Source organism: Rattus norvegicus, chromosome 18 (genome assembly GCF_021556685.1).
Source record: "Rattus norvegicus strain SHRSP/BbbUtx chromosome 18, alternate assembly SHRSP_T2T, whole genome shotgun sequence".
NCBI classification, from domain to species: Eukaryota; Metazoa; Chordata; class Mammalia; order Rodentia; family Muridae; genus Rattus; species Rattus norvegicus.
In genome coordinates this window covers 6,241,506-6,260,732 of record NC_141551.1, presented here as the reverse complement: position 1 = coordinate 6,260,732, position 19,227 = coordinate 6,241,506, and the positions used below count along the sequence as shown (strand labels likewise).

Genomic DNA, 19,227 nt, shown 5'->3' with positions numbered 1-19,227 from the left:
AAGCAGATAACTAGCTGCTGCTAACAGCAGAATAGCTAACAGCTAATAGCTGTTTTAGTATGAGTAAAATGTTAAAGGGTTAGAGTGGTGATAATTGCTGTGTGGTGAAAAGATTGTCAGTTACTGAGTTGTACACTTTAAAATGTGAATTTATTATTCTTAAATCAAGTATCAACAACTCTGTCAAACTAAAGATTTATAGGTACTGTTGAAAAATAAACTCCAATAAATAAATATTTCAAAATCAAATTACTTTTTTTTCCCACTCAATACTCTGGAATACTTGTGGACAAAGTAAAAACAGGAGTTCTAGTGTTACAGAGTTACTACTGCAAGCATATCTAGTGTAGAGTCACTGTTTTTCATGGAAACAATTTTTTTAAAACTGGTGATTGTAATTGAAAACCCTAACATCTAATTTGGGCAATAGCACAGGGAACTTAACTGTCATTCCCATTAAGGAAAGCCATACACAGTAATCTCTGGCAACAAATGCTATCAGCTGCTAATTGGCGCTTACCTATCATTTTGGAAAGCCCTTTAAAACCTAATACTTATTAAAGATAATCCTATATAACAAGCAATTCATGACTTAAAAATCACTAAAGTGTTAGCCAAATAGTTGAACAAGAGTATGAGGCACAGCATGGAGGAATACTTGCAACAATGTAGTGAGTTGGGTGAGAATGCCACAAGGTAAGAGCAGTGCTAGTCTAAACTGCAAAAAAATACCCATATAAGAAGAAAGATACAGTATTTCAAGAACTGCTTCTGGGATCCAGATCCCTCACAAAAATCATTTTAAAGCTATGTAATTTTAAGCAAGCAAGTTCTCAGCATAAGTTTACTATTAAGTTAACTTTAATGAATACACTTTGAAAGAAAAAATTACAATGTAAGTTCTTAAATGCCACATATAAATACCATGTGCCCTCAGGAGAACCTTACCCAGAACACTTAATGTAGCAAGAGTGTTAACTATGAAAAACTCAAGAGCAGACAGGATTCCTACAGTCCCACAGACTACTCTATAGAGATGGTCCAGAATTTTTTTTTCCTAGACTACACAAATTTCCAGTTTAATCACAACCATCTATAGTAAACTGCTAAAGGGAACACAATACTTTTTTACCATTTGTTTGTATCCATACCATAGTTCTTTAAGTTAAAGAGCAGAAAAGGCCAGAACACAAAGCCAGTACTGCTTCAAAAAAAGAAAGCTAATTTTTAGATTTAGATGATTACTTTCCAAGAAATTAGAAAACCTTGTTCTGGTCTTTCCACCACCCACTGTTCCTAACGGACCTTTCACTTTTGAGTCAACCTGTCAGTCTCAAGCCATGCAACTGTAAACATTTTGTTTGTTTGCTCATTCGTTCACTGGGAGAGGGGTGCGCTCTAGTGCTCCCGTGGAAGTCAGAGGACAAACTGCGGGTGCGGGTTCTGCCTGCTTCCATCACGTGGGGCCAGGGAATTAAACCAAGGTCATCAGGTGTGGCTGCAGGTCTATTAAGCCACCCCCTTGGCTTAAAAAGATTAATAATAAATATCCATTTTTACTACCAATTCTACTTCTGAAATTTGAAAGAATAAAAAGCAAAGCCATGGCTAAACCTTTAATTTCAAAAAGTATCAAACATTGTACTAGAAACCAAACATACTTAACAAAAGAGATGGGTAAATTGTGCAATAAAATGTATAAAGTAGCACTTAATGACTTGGGAAATGGATAGATTAGATCATTAAATTAAAAGTAGATTATAAAAAACAACATAACAAAATTAATTTTGTTAAGTCACGACAGAAGCTTATAGCCACTAAGCTTCCATAGCAGGTTTAAGGCCAGGCTAGGCTACATAAGACCCTGTCTCAAAACAAAAACATAAACAACAAGCAAACAAAAACAACAAAACAACTAACAATAGGATAATTAATTTCCCATAAAACTTTCTTTAGATCAAAGTAAAAGTTTTAGCTTTAAATCTTAAAATGAAATAGGAAAAGGAAGCTAAAAAAAGAAAAAAAAAAGCAATCTAAAGACTTAAAAAATTATATGTCAAGAAAAAGAAAGTGGTCCGAGAGGACTAAGAGTGAATGTCCTGCTGGGATTAAGGTAGGATCACTACAGTCACTAACCAGAAAAGGTCTGGCCTTGGAGTCTCTAGTGACAACCGTGGGGAAACAGACTCAAAGGAGCACAATTACTGGAGCATGCTGCCTTTAACAATCCTCCTTGGGATGCCAATAGCTAGATTTATTAACTCATCTTTATCTTAGAGAAGGCATTTCAACAATTCCACCCTGAGAAACTTATCAAGAATTTTGGACTCTAAATTTCTCTGGGGTTCAACATTTTTCATTCATACATGTACCTGCCAAAATGTCTACCAAAGTTGTTACGTATTGCTTACCAGAGCAATCAACATGGTATCCATATGCTGGAATATGTGTTCAGGCTACCCTTACACATAAGGCTTCAGGTAACCCTGAGAATAGATGACACTAATGAAGGTGCGCTGTTGATCTCTCTGCAGAAAACAAATTGTTCTGGCAGTCTTTATAAGAGGTATGGAGGGGAAAAAGAGGACCCTCAGATCAGTACCTACATGTTAACGGCTGCACTCATTTTCTTCTGCAACAGAATCACATGTGAGACCATTGTAATTCAAATGACCTTAGGAATAAAGGTATGACTCTCAAAGACCCCGTTTACTACTGCAAAGTTAAGGGGACTAGAGAAGTGGTCTGTGCATCGTGATTTCTCAGGTCTCTGATAAGGGCTCTACAATCCCTCCAGGAGGACAGTTTGGTATATTGGTGGGTAGTTAATTCTAGTTGCTTTCACTCGCTCTTCTTCACTTCCACAGCCCAGTGAACCAATATAAAAACTTATAAGTTGTCAGACTTGTCCATTAAAATGATGCATTCCAGAAATGTGCAAATGTGCGGTGGACCAAGGCCTAAACGCCAGTGACATTGTGGAAACCAACAGTGCTTTGGATCTTCTAGATTTCATGTGCGGTTCAGAATCACTGTCTAACAATTCCTAAGAAGTCCAATTTTTTCCTTCTCTGATGCACAATTGTAGGGAGCCATATTGGATTTGGGCGTGGCTGCTTTGTGACTGTATGGCCACAGTTAAGATGACTGCCATAAAGTCTTGAGATTGTTGGACAAAAGCCTCTCCCATGAATTTATGGCACAAGAAGATAACAAACAAGGAATGCTTTCAGCCTGAACAAGACCCTTCTGGGTCTCCAGCAGGGTTTGACCCCTGCTGAGCCCTGCTGAGGCATGTGGAAGCCTTTTGTTCCTAACAAAGGAGCAGTCTGACCTGGTACCACACACCTGGGTGGTGGTCAATTCTTTCCAGCCTTTCGTCTTCTTGGTCTTTGTCTTTAAGATTTAGGCTGGTCTTCCTGTATATTTCCCTAATTTATTCAGGTCACGTAGTCCATCTTTTGTTACCGAAGTCTTGAGCCAGGGTTTCCCACTGTGCTTCCCAGATATTTTCTACTTGGTGTACTTGGGATGTATATTTTGGTGAATAAAGTTACAGGAGGCCCTTCCTCTTCTGGCTTGACACGAATAACCTGTGTGTGTGTGTGTTCCTTTAATCCCACAGGCTTTAGCCCAATTCTCGGTACTGTGTCAGTGCGGGCATGGGGCACCGACACACAATCACACTGGCAAATGGTTTCAGGTCCTAAGTAAAGACTAAGAAGTCAAAGTATACATTTCTGGCTGTGTGGTATGGTCTGTCTTTCAAAGGGCTTCATGTCTGTGAGCTGGCTTTATGCATGGGAGTAGATTGAGGGTTTATGATTTTACCAAATTAAGTCATACTTCTGGTCACTAGACCTAGAGAACTCTTGTTTATAAACATTAAGAAAGATTTAACAGGCTGCTTATTAGTTTCATAGTTGTAAATTCTCAGAACCTCTGAGACTATTAGGATTACTGCATTGGCTTTGCTGGCCATTAAATTCACGATACATCTCTCTTTAAAAGTTGGAGCCGGGGTTGGGGATTTGGCTCAGTGGTAGAGCGCTTACCTAGGAAGTGCAAGGTCATGGGTTCGGTCCTCAACCCCGGGGGGTGGGGGTGGGGGGGGAGTTGGAGCCATTACTGGTTTCTGTCACCTGAAATTCCATTATTACCAATAAGATCAAGGAACAGAGTCTGACAGTGCCAACTCCTGTCGTTAACATAAAGCAAGAGAGCTGGAAGGACTTTTCAAGAATGTCGAGTCTTCAACCAAGCACACATTCTCTCAGTTATGATTTCTAAAAACACTGTCCTCAAGAGAACGAACTACACATTGTTCTCTGGCATCCACAAGCATGCCATGGCATGCACATGTACAGATACACATAAAGGTTTTTAAAGAGTCCTCTAGATCGACCCAGAAGACAAGTGACCAACTCTAACATGACACACGCCCTCACGCATCCTAATCTCTCCAGCCTCTGTAAACTAGGACCTGTAATAAACAAAGAGTTCTAGTGCCTACTCTGTTTTGCTTGATATAGACCTCCTACCAAAAAGTTGTTCAAGCCTCTCCTAGCCCTCTCAGAAATCTTTGCTCAGCAAGCTTCTATCAATCAATTTGGCCTGATTCAATCTACATAGTCTTTCTACCATCAATTCAAATCCATTCTTACAGTATCTCTTGGGCAACTGCAGGCAAAAGAAGAAGCGGTGTTTCTCATATCTTCTCAGGAGTCATGCATTTCACCTTATGGGGGCTACTGGAGCCTGAGTTCGCATAAAAGCTGTAAGAGGTGGCAAGGGCCAGTTCTAAGGAAGATCAGTTAACCTTTACAAGACAATCACCCTAACTGATTCCTTGGGAGGCTAACCTTCATATAAGGCTAGAAGGATTGGTTTAAACGCAATGAAGCACTGAGTTGTTCAAGGTACCCACTACTTATATTCCCACCCCTATATTTAGTTTTCCACCCTTTCTCCCAAAAGTGTTAAAATGTTAACTTAAAAAGATGCTACATGGCTGGATATTCAATTTGAGTTGTAACTCAAATCCTTATAGACTCTGGATTTGGTTTCAAGAAATCTGTGCCTCTGGCTAAAAGAGATAAAAGTTTCTTTTAGGGTAAACAGGAGCTTCAACTTCCTTCTGCCATTTGTGAGCTCAGAATTTATAGCTTCTTTCCTCTTTAAGTACTTCAGTACTTTCAAGGAAGCAATATATACCATTAGTCTTGGTTTTGTTAGGCCAGACTTGCTCTCCCCAGACCTAGCCTTCCTTATCTGTAGTGTGCAAAGTGTAGAAAGTATTTTGTTTGTTATTAGACGCCATCTGTGTCTCTGCTGTCATTAAAAACAGGGTGAAAGTGGCCTAATTAGACTACAGAACAACTTTAAAAACCAAGGACTACCTCAAGAACTCATCCTTATAGTTCTGTTCCTTTACAGTATTGATGTACACATTTTCTGACCAGTACTTGGTAAAAGAATTTTAAACATGATATGGGCAGCACCTCATAACCTATACTAACCAGGAGCTGTATGAGAACGGAATTCTGGGTACAGTTCCAATTTAGCAATGCAATACAATGTCGGCACCATCTCGAACTTTTCCTTTCTTAAATATCTTTGGAGTATCCTAACTCCTCTATTCATGTATCATGTAAGTGTGTATGTGGTGCAAGCAGAAGTCAGAGGACTGTTTCCAGGAACAGTTCTTGCCTCTTACTTTGATGAGGATCTCATCCCTGTTGTTGCACTAAACACACCAGCTAGCTGTCTGGGTCACAAACTTCCAGATGTCACTGTCTCTATCACACTGTGGAAGTGTAGGATTACAGATGTGTGCCACAACAGGTTTTTATGTGAGTCCTGGGGGACCAAAATCAGGTCACCAGGCTTTGAATGCTAGCACCTTTATGAGCTGAAACAGTTCCCCAGTCCTTGCTGCTTATTTCTGTCACTACTTTCTAAGGGGAAAAGGGGGCTTATGAAGAATTGTGTAATGTTATATCCATGAGGAACATATAGAAAACTAGTCTGGACTGCTGGTGAAAGTAGATGGCAATAAAACATTTGTGCCCTTTGAAAAATAAAAATTAAATCTAGACTTTCCATGTCAAGTGTGTACCTTTGAAAAGTCAGTGAGCGATGGGACCCACTGCTCTCTGTCTCCTGATGCTCCCTCCCCTCCTAGTCCGGACACATCAAAGGTGGAGAGAGCTCTATTTACCTTGGCACCATCAGGGCCTTTTCTGCCCTGAATTCCCTTTTGGTTCTGAGCAGGGGGTCACGCTGCCCATTTTCTGTGCATGTGTGGAGAATGACGAGCATCCTGCTGGGGCCCTAAGATAGCTGGCTTTCACTCCCAAAGCACAGAAGTCACAGGAGTAAGAGGTGGCAAGAATATTGCTGTAAAGATGAATGGCGTGGAGTGCAGGGATTATCTACTCACAGATTTCTTTGCAAAACCAGAGTAGTTCTGCGACTCCAATTAGCAATTCTTTATTAAGTGCCTACAACATGCTAAAACATTGAATTTGTAGAATAGCAAGGAATTAGACAAGAAGTTTGTACCATTATGACTGAAAGGTTTTTTTTTTCCAAATTAGACTAATGTTGTCCAAGAAATTTGGGATTATTAATGACACTTCAAATACTATTCTCTTTTCAGAACAATAAAATTGAATTTTTCTGGTTGAGGCTGTAACTCATTGGTAGAGTGGCTTCCTAGCATACAGAAAGCCTTGAGTTCAACTGCTAGCAAAAAAAAGCAATTAAGTCATTAAAGATTTTAAAATAACAAGCACTCAATACTAATTTGTCAAATCAATGTTAATTACTTTACTCAGCTATTTCAGGGGGTCAGGAACTAATAAAACTAAAGAAACTTACCCAACATACAAAATATTGAATTCCTTTTACGTAATTCAACACTGATTCAGAGGTAACATTCAGTTTTTCTTTAACTAATCTCAGTTTATTTCTTTATTAACGAATTGTATGCTTGCCTTTGTCTCTATGACCGTAGTCATTCTTTAAGAAGCCAGGTCTACAGACTGCAGAGATCAGGCTATGCTTCTCTGCAGATTCTTCCTAACAGAGAGTTAAGAAAGCTCTTTGCCTATGTCCCAACAGCAGTCCCCGATTAATGTTATTAACCAGGTCCATGGTTATGCCATGCTCCTGGTCACATACTCTATGCTAAACCAAACCATATGATATGAAATTACCCACCAGACCTGAGAAGACTTCTATTAAAAAGTCTGATACTTCCCTCTCTCTTCCCTCCTTCACCCATCTCTATTTCTCTTATTTTCATTCTTTATGAAGCTCCTTTCCTGGCTTTAAATGGAAGCTGCTGTTTCCATTTAAGTCTCTCATCATGTTTTGGCCCTTCTCATATATTGTCTGTTTACTGTTTAATGCTTCCCCTCCTACCTTGAGGCCCCACCATGGCCTGAAGGCCCTTTCTCCAAATAAACTTCATTCCTCAAAGACCTCATGTATTGGCTTTCCCTTTCCCCAGACTGACCACTGTTGTTTTATCATTATTTCTTTATTATTATATTTAACACATACCAAATGCAAAATAAAGTTCTGATAGATTTTAGAATCCTGGTGCATTTTAATTTAAAGTAGAGTATAGTCAAATAAGATTACCCCAATCTCCACAGGACTAGAGGTGTTTAGTCTTGAGAACTGCATTACTTGTGTTTTTAGGGGCCCAGGTATGAGGACCCAAAAACAACAAAGAAAACATGTAGGAAGGACTCTGAAAGCATGATTCTTTTATAGCATCATTATTCATTTATCCCGACTTTTATTGCTATTTCCTCATTCATAACAATTCCTAATTAATTTGAAAATCTTCTTCCTACTTCCCATGCTATTGCCCCCAAACAACCTATACTATATTCTAATAGCTTGAACATCACATCAAGTCAGAGTTAGGGGTAAAATAAGCTACTATAATCATTAATAAGACCCTAACTTGTATTCTGATTATTCTATCTGAATACTTACAACAGAAAATGCCTAGACAATCTATAGTATAAGTTTTTCAAAAATAATCTCTAAATATAGAACTACTAAAAAACCTTGCCAGCAGTCATTTCTCATTATCTAGACCAATTCTCAATGGTCTCTTTGATCTTCTCTCCCCAATATCCATGAACTTATAACAAAACACTTCAATGTGATGATTCCAATTATCAACCTTATAGGTAAAACCACTGAACATAAATAGTTAATAGAGACTCATTTTTGGAACTGCTGTCCAAATACAATTTGTCAAGTTTGATAATATTTAAAGAATGGTTGGTTTAAAAATAAGAACTTAGAAGAATGACCAAAATTAAATAAATACCTCCTTTTCAAGGCTTAGAACATTTAAAAGGCACCAATATTAAGACTGCACTAATTTGTGGGACAATGTAGGAACACTTAATATTTTCACATTGCTTTGTGAATTAAGATTTGAAACTAGACTCATATAATTCTAATTATTAATAACAATTTAATTTATTTCTAAGCAAAAAGTCAAAACAGTCTTCATTTTTATTTTATCTCAAGAATCAGAAATTATAGGAAAACCCCCATTTCCAAGAGTAACCGTACAGTCTACAGTTAATTCAGTTCCTATCTTTAAAGAAACAAAGTCCAGAGAACAGAATATTAAAAATTATTTCATATACCATTTCTATTTTATTTGTTAGAGAAATGGATTTAGCAATTATTACTGATACTATTCAAGTTATTGCAGTGGCCAATAAATCAGTACATACAATACCAAAAGAACATGAAATAGAGTTCTTTCCAATAAATCAGTATATATAATACCAAAAGACCATAAAATAGAATTCTTTCCTATTTCCTCCTTTTAAAAGAAAAATGCCTTAAATTACTGTGGTAGTTTAAATGAGAAGGGCCTTTATAAGTTTATATATTTGAATGCTGGGTCCAAAGTTGATGGAAATGTTTGGGAAGGATTAAGGGGTGTGGCTGTTGGCGTTCTTTCTACTCTCCACCTAACAGTTACCTGGCAATAGCCAGGTAGGCCTGGCTTACTATAAATGGGTCTGTTTGGCCCCCTCCTCACCACTCACTCTGCCCCTCACTCTGATTCATTCTCATTCTCTCTCTCTCTCTCTCTCTCTCTCTCTCTCTCTCTCTCTCTCTCTCCTCTTCCCTCTCTCCCCCCTCTTTACACATGTACCCCCGTCCCCAGTGTCTGTCTGTCTCTACCCTCTTTTCAACTCCCCTTCCCATGCCCTAAATAAACTGTATTCTACACTATATCCATCTTATGGCTGATACTCAGGCAGAAGTGATGCCTCAGCCCCTCCCACCTCACCATACCTCATTCTATAAAACATATACTTGGCTTTTTATAAAACACAACAGTAGCCTCACTGGGAGTGGGCTTTGAGGTTTAAAAAAATCCCTGCCATTCCCAGTGAGGTTCTCCCCACAAGCCCATGTTTCTGCCTCACAGTTGATGTCTGAACATGTAAGCCCTCAGCCCCTGCTCCAGGGCTGCCATGCTGCCATTCATGCTGGTCATAGACCTATTTCTCTAAGATTCTAAGCAAGCCTCTAATTAAATGCCTTCTTTTAAAAGTTGCCTTGGCCGTGTCTCTTCAAAATCATAGCAAAGTAAATAAGACAATTACCATAAGCAAAAACCAGCAAAAAGAAAACAGTCTTGAATTTCAGAATAAAAATTTTACTAAAATACCTGCTGATTGCAGAATTCAGGATAACATTACTTAAAAATCTAACAACCACCTAAGCTTAAATTCCAAGAATAGGAGAAACCTGTGTCTTAGTTCTTAAAAAAGCACCATATGTACAGAAATTTCAATGTTTATACCCAAGGTAAAGAATATCTTTTGAGAGTAAAAATTAGTATCTTGTGTTGTAATATTGACAGTTTGCACAGTCATTTTTATCTCTGTATGCTATGTTGCCATCTTGGACTTTCTTTGTCCGATTGCCTTAATAACTAAAACAGAATAAAGGGGAAAAGGAGAGTTATAAACCCCTCATCTGGAATCTCAGCTATTAGAGATGCTGTATTATATACAAATGCAAGGCCAATAGAAAGCATGGCTCTGTGACACAGCTTGGAGGAGGTCGCCATCCATAACTGGATGGAACTTTGCAATGATGCAGCTGTTTCTAGACTCCTGTAAGTAACTCCTCACTTGTACTATGTAAGCAACCCCCAAAAGCTCAATGGCCTAAACAAGCTGGACATTGGTGAAAGTGTACTTTAGTAAATCAATGGTACCCATGTAGGGTGAACCGACATTTATGTCTTCCCAGAAAAATTAAGCCAACAGACAAATTGCATAGACTGACTTTCCCACTGGAATATAAAAGGCACATTCATTTCCTACCAAACATCTGAGGACATAATATATAATGGAGGCAAAACAATGTAAAATTCTACTGGGGCTGGTGAGATGGCTTTATGGCTACAGATGCTTGCCATGCAAACCTAGAGACCTGAATTCATCCTGAGAATCTGTGTATAGGGGGAAGGAAAGGGCCAATTCTAGAAAGGTGTCCTCTGATCTTCAAAGGCACGCTATATTATGTGCACATGCATAAACATGCATCCTGAGTCCTGTATGGTAATGGAAGGTATTGTGTGATATGGTAGCCACTTCTAGAACAGAGCTAGCAGAGTATGGGTCTCCATGAGGGGTATAGGCTTGTTTGTATATTTTTTATGGTCCTTCTTCCAGGAAATGTCCTCTCTGCCAAAGTTAATGACTCCAGGATAATCAAAGTAGGAGTTTGGGAGGCAAGTGTAGGTCTATGTTATTAGCAAGAATGGCAAACACTGTGACCTTCAGGATAGCCCTTAAGGCTGTGAGAAAGAACTCTGTGAACATGAGTTCAAAACATACACTTTCTCAACTATATAACTACTACAAAATATAAAGATGCAATATGAAGTATATGAGGGGCTTCACGGGCCTAAAAGAACAAAAGCAGTTACACTATGAGCCAGCTTGTCAGAAAGATATTAAGGGAGGGGATAAAGAGATTTGGGGAGTGGTGATCTCAGAGCCAGATCCCACCCAGCTAGCTTATTGTCTGTGTTTACAAACACAGGCAGATCTCTGAATTCATTTGCAATGTTAAAAAAAATTCTCTTCTAAGAATCAATGGGTTTGGGTCATAGAATGCTGATTTGTGAAATAGACAAAAGGGAATCTGGAGTAAATGACTGCACTGATATGAGTTCTCTGTAAATAGAGAACCTGGCTTTGGTCTGTGAGAGTTGAGCTATCTGGATGAGCTATCTGGAGATCTCCAGAGAAAGCTTTCTCAAGCAGAACACAAGCTGTCAGCTTGTCAACCTATGACTGACTTCCAGTTGTTCTTTCACTGCTCCTGAACACCCCTTCCTCAGAATTCCTCTCCAAGCTGCATGCAGCTGGTCCTTGGCACATACATATTAAATAAATTTAAAAATAAGTCTTAAAATAAAACAAGATTTAATATTTTTAACATTTATGACAAATCCAAATTAAACTGAAGGCCTAGAGCCATGGTTCTCAACCTGTGACTTGTAACACTTTTGGAGGTGGAATGCACCTCACAAGGACCATATATTAAATATCATGCATATCAGATATTTACATTATGATTTATAGCAATAGCAAAATTAGCATTCTGAAGTAGCAATGAAGTAATTTTATGGTTGGGAATCACTGTATTAAAGGGTCCTAGCATTAGAAAAGTTGAGAAGAACCACTGACCTAGAGAGTTTAATGGTTAGCATTTCACTCAGGGTCATTTGAGCTAAAACAATAGTATTTCTATAATGATGACAAAGATAAAACATTAAGTACTTATTTGTTAGTAGAATTTACATAAAATTAATCCATAAAGTATTACAAGACAAGTGTTATATCTTTTTAACCTACTGGGATACTTTAGAATGGGGTTTAAAGGACTTGTCCAAATTTAAAAGCTTACAGGAGTTTAGGATCCAGCTCAGACCTGTGTTGTGTATGTACTTACTCATTACCCCACGTGCTATGGTGAGTTCTCTTAGGAAAACATTTAGCAGACTCTGTTCTGGACTAGAAACGTAGGTCAGGAACTTAAAACCATTCTTAAATGAGGTACAATACTAAATAGTAAGTGAGTGGAAAACTGTATAATATTCCAGATGGGAAAGGAAAAGAATGCTAAAATGGTCTGTTCATGGTCATGCACTTGATGATTTGACCTGTTCCACCTAGATATTTACCCAGACTCACACACATGAACAAAAACAAAGGGTAGTGGGTTGTTCAGTGCTAGACAGTAAAAAGTAATTTCTTTGCTATACTAGCTTTACCATATTTTTAAGTATATTAGGATTTGAAACATTGAAGACATTATGTTAACTCAGACTAGTAGTGAAAAAAAAAATACCATCGAATTACACTTCTGTGTGATGTCTGAGTAGTTAAATTTATAGAAGCAAAATGGAGTGAAGATCACATGAGAATGTAGAGGTGGAAAATTGTTTAATCAGTATAGTGTTTTAGTCTTACAAGATGCATAAGTATGAAGATCTTTCAATAATGTGAATATGTTCAATAAACATTACCTATACACTTAAAATGGTTCAGATGGTTGTTAAGAGGTTTTGGTATTAAAATACTTTAGATATATACTGGGTCCAGGGTGTACCATCGCTGACAGTCTATGTGAGACCCTAAGTTTAATCTCTAGAACTACTAACAATAACTAAGTAAGTAAGATATATGTCATGAGAACAGCCTTTTTGTATTGCCCAATAATATAGTCAATAGCCACAAGTAAATATTAGAATTCATGTTCATTTAAAGGATGAGAATTTCCTCCTCTAGTGCTAGCTGGCTTCATTTCAATAGCTCAATAACCATATGCAACAGGCATAAATTATTTTCATATTCACAGCAAATTCTATTAGGACAGGTTCACAGTGTGTAAAAATAACATTAATACAAATACAAATGTATTGGATTTAAAATTGTGTATGTTCAAGGTGGCATTTCAAATTAATGAGGTAAGAATTACTGAATAAATGGTGTTAACTAGTTATTAGGACCAAGGAGATAAAACTAAAGGCACATTAACAACTTTCCCTCCTCTTTGATACAGTGTCTCACTAGACAGCCAGAGAGGTCTCAACCTTGCTATGAAAAGGCTGGCCATGAACTGGCTCCCTGAGAAGATAGGAATGCACTGGCTAACCTACATTTAAACTCTTATTTAATAGAGATTTAGGAGTAAACCTAAACCACACCTTTCTTTTTGAGTGCAAAGATGCATGCACTCTCAGTTTCAGAGTAGCCAATTCATCAGGGCAGGGAAAACGTGGTGGAACAGAGAAGTACATGTCCCTGAGTCAGAAGGAAACGCTGGATGATGCACAACGCCATGGGTACGACATCCAGCACCATACAAAGCCATGGGTACGATATCCAGCACTGTGAGAAAAGCTAGAACAATGGAAATACAGACCTAAAAGGTGCGATGTAGTTCTTTTTTTTTTTTTTGGGTTCTTTTTTTCGGAGCTGGGGACCCAACCCAAGGCCTTGCGCTTCCTAGGCAAGCGCTCTACCACTGAGCTAAATCCCCAGCCCCGCAATGTAATTCTAATTAAGAAAGAGCATTCATGCTCAAGATGGCTGCAATGCCTGAACTTAGGAAGCTGTGGCAGAAGGATCCAAGTTCAAGGTTAGTCTGGGCTACACAGTGAGAACCTGTTTCAAAATAAAACACAAAGAAACAAGAAACAGAGATTACAAAAGAGAATATAAACCTAAAAGACAATAATGGAAGATTGACTTTAAAAAATAAATAAAGCTGTCAAATGTAAAGCAAACTTTATAAAAGAAAAGAAAAACAGAAAAGAAAATGATAGAAAAGGTTTTATTTCTTTAATCAATTGTAAAGCATAGTTCAGTGGAACAAAGAAAAACTGTCTCTAAGTTTGTGTATGTCTGAGATTTTTGGTAAATTTCTAGATATGGATATTTTCTAACCCAAGTTTCCAGAATCTCACTCACACAACAATTTAAGTCAAAAGAAAGCCTGAGAGGCAATGAAAGCAAAGACCTGGAAAACGACCTGAGCATTTATTGGAGAAGTGGTTGAATAAATCAGGATTCATTTAAGCACAGGACTACCATGAATCCAGGTTTCAGAAGATCCAGGCTATGAAGGCGCGTGTCTGTAACCCAGCATTCTGAGGGGGAGACAGATCCAGGCTATGAAGGCGCGTGTCTGTAACCCAGCATTCTGAGGGGGAGGTGCTCTAGAATCATCAGCTGGCAGCCTGCAGGCCATACAACCTGCAGAAAGCACAAGAGCACCGGATCCCAGAGCGAGCCTGCCTGAGAGGGTGGAAGGGGAGAGCTGAGTCCTGCCAGCTGCTCTCTGACAGTGTGAGCATTTTGACTAGAGTGTGCGTTAGCCCACTCACATACACAAATGTGCACAGAGTAATTAAAATTTAAAAACAGAACTTAGGAACAAATAATAAATAGGCTGTGATAGTTTGAACATGCTTGGCTCAGGGAGCGGTGATACTGAGGTGAGGCCTTGCTGGAGTAGGTGTGTCACTGTGGAGGTGGACTTTGGAACCCTCCTCCTAGCCTCCTGGAAATCAGTCTTCTGTTTACCTTTGGAACAAGATGTAGAACTCTCAGCTCCTTCACTAGCACCATGCCTGCCTGGACACTGCCATGCCACTAACACGCCTTGATGATAATGGATTGAACCTCTAAACCTGTAAACTAACCCAAAGTAAATATTGTCCTTTATAAGAGCTGTTGTCCTTTATAAAATTGCCTTGGTCTCTTCACAGCAATGGAAACACAAACTAAGGCAGCCATATAAACACATTTTGTGCTCAGAAATAAGAGGGCTGATGAAGTCTTAAGAGATAAGATAGGCTTAAATAAACAAAGGGGAGATTATATAAAAACGTTAGAAAGGGAAGTACAGTGAGGTCAGTCTTTGAGTATATACAGCTCTTACAGAAGAACCAAGTTCAATTTCTAACACCTATGTCAGACGGCTCAAACACACCTGTAACTCAAGCTCGAGGGGATCTGACATCTTCGTGGATAGATCCACGATGGTCATCTGTATTTACATGCCCAAACCCATATACAACACACCCCCACGCCCTCAACACGCACGTTAAAAATGAGTATTTACAAATGTTAGAATACACAGAGGTGTTTTAAAAATGGAAATGGCATACCTGGAGATCAAAATGGTAACATACTAATTAAAAATAGAGTTGAAAAGATACACATGTTTAAAAAGAACTGGCAGAATAGATTTTATAAAAATATATAGAATTTATATAAACAATTCTGCAAAGCAGAATTTCAAGAAAAGTTTGGTATCATGCAGAACAAGATAGATGATTTCCATGCCTCTTGCCTTTGTTTTCTTTTTGGCTTATGTTTTTGACATAAGAACAACAACAACAAACACTATTATCAGTACCTCATTTCCTGATTCTAGTGGTCTCTTCTTCCGTGGTCCAATGGCTGCAAGAGCTGTGAGATTAGCATCTCTATATTGGATCTGGGCGAGTTCCAACTGCTGCAACTAGAACATGGGGGAGGAAGAGTCAGTGTTTGCATAGATGCTCAGAGGGAAAACGATCACAACGCCAATTCTGTATTATTCCCAAATAAAATTATATTAACTCCCTTAGCCAAGGGCATTTCCTGATGTCTTGACTCACTAGCTCCTAATCCTTAATCTTCACACAGAAGAAACCGCTCAAAGAAGAGGAAGCACAGACAGAAGAAGCCATGTTTGAACATTACCGAGCAAATACAGTTCTAATGTACTGTATGACTTATAAACGACTCTTAACTCTCACAACCACACTAAAAGGATAATCCACTGATTACTCAAAATAAAAACAACTGCACAGTGAGGGTCTAAGAGAGTAGGGCAATTTCATAGAAGCCACCCAAAGACATGGTAGAACCAGCAATCAGAGATCAATGCTCTCTGTAAAAATATTTACAAATAAAATTTGTGGATTTATTTTGTATTTATCTTCATGGTAAAAATCTTAAGTGATGTACATTAATCTTTAATGGTCAAAACTACAAGGAACAATTTTTCAGTCTTGGGGCAACAATACAGAAGGTGTCTTATTGAAAAGGATTTCAAAGTATTTACGTGTGGAAATAGTGATGCATTTTTTATAAAGACAAAGTAAAAATAAAATATCACTGCATAAACCCTTCAGCTTTTCCAGAAGAGAAAAAAAAAATTCAAATCTCATGAAATTCTACTGCTGTGTAAGACAAAAAGATAGTTGTTGAGTGTGAATGAGAGTCAGAGCCAACAGGATCAAGAGAGTCAGTCAGTAAGAAACACTTACACTAGGAAAATTCTTTAGGAAACAAAACAGTAACCAAAGATCAAACATTATAAAAACAATAAGGACAAGCACACAGCACAGGGACCTCATCCATGAGGAGCGGGTCCCCATCACATACAAACCAGCCCTCATTTTCATGTTAGTTCACCTAGTTTCCAGAGCTGTGAAAAATAAGATCCTGTTGAATATATGCTATTTGCTAAGTTTTTTTAATGTAGTAGCATAAATATATTTAGAAAACCAATAGTCAAAGTAAGTAAACTGAAAAATATTCTATCTGCACTAAACTTTATAGGATAGAAATCCTTTTAAGCTGTAGGCTTTCTTATAAATAAATTGTTAGATAAGGGTTTTCAGAAGTTATAAAATCTTTTGTTGCTGCTGGCCTTTTTAATAAAAACTATAGTCAAGAGTCTGATGCTGCCACAATCCAGAATTTCTATGTAACAAAAATTCTGGTCCTAGTTAATCTACCCTACAGCACAAATCAAATAAAAATATATTTTAAAGGCCTTCCCTATAGATACATGGTATCTTCAAGATAAGTCATACCAAATAAGGGTCTCTTCCCATACCTTGCAAGGAAGGTTTTTAAATTGACCATGTTCATATATGTTTTAGAAAACGTTCTAAAACAAAAGAAACAAGCAAAAACATCTGAAAAACTGGCTATAGTTTTAATTTGTTCTTTAGTTATAACACATTCTCAAAAGCAATACTGTTTAACCAGCACAAAGCAAAGAAATCAGACATAACTAGAACAAGAGGAAGCTTTGGGCATTAATACAGATTTGGCATCTGTAGTTGAAGATGATGACAACATGAAACTCAGAAAAATTTTCAAAAGGATAACATAATTATGTACGCAGGAAAGTTAAAGTATCAATGAAAAGCATCATCAACACCACCACCATCCTCTTCCAATCATGGCTGGCAGGCAAAATAGCTCAGATGGGTGAGAAAGATGCTTGCTTCTGAACCTGACGATCGGGAGGTTCGATCCTTGGCACCCACATGGTAGAAAAGAGAACCAGCTTCCCAAGTTGTCTTCTAATCTTTACTTTTATATATACTGAGAGTACACGCACGCACACATTGTCACATACGAGAAAATGTAAGTCAAAAGAAAACAAAAAAAAATTACCCTAGTTTTAATGAATGCATATGGCAAAATTACAAGATACAAGTTGCCACAAACAATAATCATCATCTCCCCAAATATTAGCAAGGAACAGGTGGAATCAGATACATTGAAATGAAATGCTGAGAAATAAATTATTTATTTGTATTCCTTGAGTCTCAAAATATCACACAAGAAAAACGAATGAAGACATGACTGTGTTTATGGATTACTAAATTGGACTTGATAAAGATTTTGAAAGGTAAGGATACAGCTTAACAGCAGAGAACCTATCTAGTATGTGTGAGGTTCCGGGCTTAATCCTAGTAACCAACTCCCCTGCTTTATATACTGAAAGGATTTTTGCAAATTGACCCAAGGATCTATCTCCTGGAATGTGGGTGTTAATTAAAGGACCACAAAGGATCAGAAGTCCTGGGTCAAGACTGAGCCTCTGCCTTCCTAGCTAACTAATTCACTTCCTCTTTGGGAGTAACCTGTCCCTCACTCTTAAAGTAAACCGCTTCTTTTCTATCGCACACACAAAATCTATCTTTACCGCCTGAATGTCTATTGAAAAAAAAAAGAAAGGGAATGGAAAAATAGGCAGTGGTAGTTCACATTTTGAATATAGCATTTGGGAAGCACAGTTGGGTGGATCTCTCAGTCCAAGGCTACAGTGATCCACAGAGTTCCAGGATAACCAGGGTTATACAGAAAAGCTCTAATTTGAAAAACAGGAAGGGAGGGAGGGAAGTAAGGAAGAAAGGGAGGAGAAAGTGAACATCCATGTATAAAATAAAGCTTGAAAACATCCAATCTGGACCTAAACTTCAAATGTTATATACAAAAATAAACTCAAGGTATAGAAACATAAACTTCTATAAAAAGCACAAAAGAAAATCTTCATGAGTTGGGAGTCTAGCAAAGATTTCTAAGATGTGACATATTTATTCACAAAAGCACTAACAAACTGGTCTTCACTGAAATTAAAATCTTCTGATCTGTGACAGACACATTTGAGAAAAATCAAAGGCTAGTTTTATGTCAACTTGAAACAAGCTGGAGTCATATTGGAAGGAAAAACTCTCAGCTGAGAACATGCCTTTACCAGACTGGCCTGTGGGGCATTTCCTTAACTGATATTGATGTGGTGGGTCCTGGGCTGGTGGTCCTGGATGCTATACTATAAAAAAGCAGGCTAAGCAAGTCAGTGTGGAGCCATCCTCCATATCCTTTGCTTCAGTTCCAACATCTAGTGTTCTGGTTTGAATTCTTATCTCAAATTCCCTTCTCGATGGACCGTGATTGGCATGTATAAATGTTGATGCCTGCCTCCTGCTAGCATAGCTGAAGCCATTTTGTTCCATGTCTGCCAGCTATTTCATACTGTTGCTGTAATATGTCTGTCAGTCACTGTCACTGAAAAGTAACTTGACTCAGAGCAGGGTCATGTTGACTACAGGTTTCTTCTTATTATTATTCTTTTTTTAATTGGATATACTTTTTTATTTACATTTCAAATGTTATTCCCTTTCCTGGTTTCCTGTCCATAAGCCCCCATCCCTTCCCCATTCCCCCCCATAAGGGTGCCCCCCCCATCTACCCCCTCTTACCACCGCCCCCCACATTCCCCTGCACTGAGGGTCCAACCTTGGCAGGACCAAGGGCTTCTCCTTCCACTGGTGCCCAACAAGGCCAT

At 38.2% G+C, this 19,227-nt stretch overlaps 1 protein-coding gene across 2 annotated transcripts in view; it reads right to left on the bottom strand.

The window, feature by feature from the left end:
- Positions 1-19,227, bottom strand: part of Taf4b (TATA-box binding protein associated factor 4b) — a 117,891-nt gene that overhangs the window by 28,554 nt on the left and 70,110 nt on the right. For both annotated transcript variants that reach the window (XM_087592589.1, NM_001426974.1), the window contains 1 exon segment: positions 15,508-15,612. In XM_087592589.1, the coding sequence (XP_087448715.1) occupies positions 15,508-15,612 (105 nt within the window).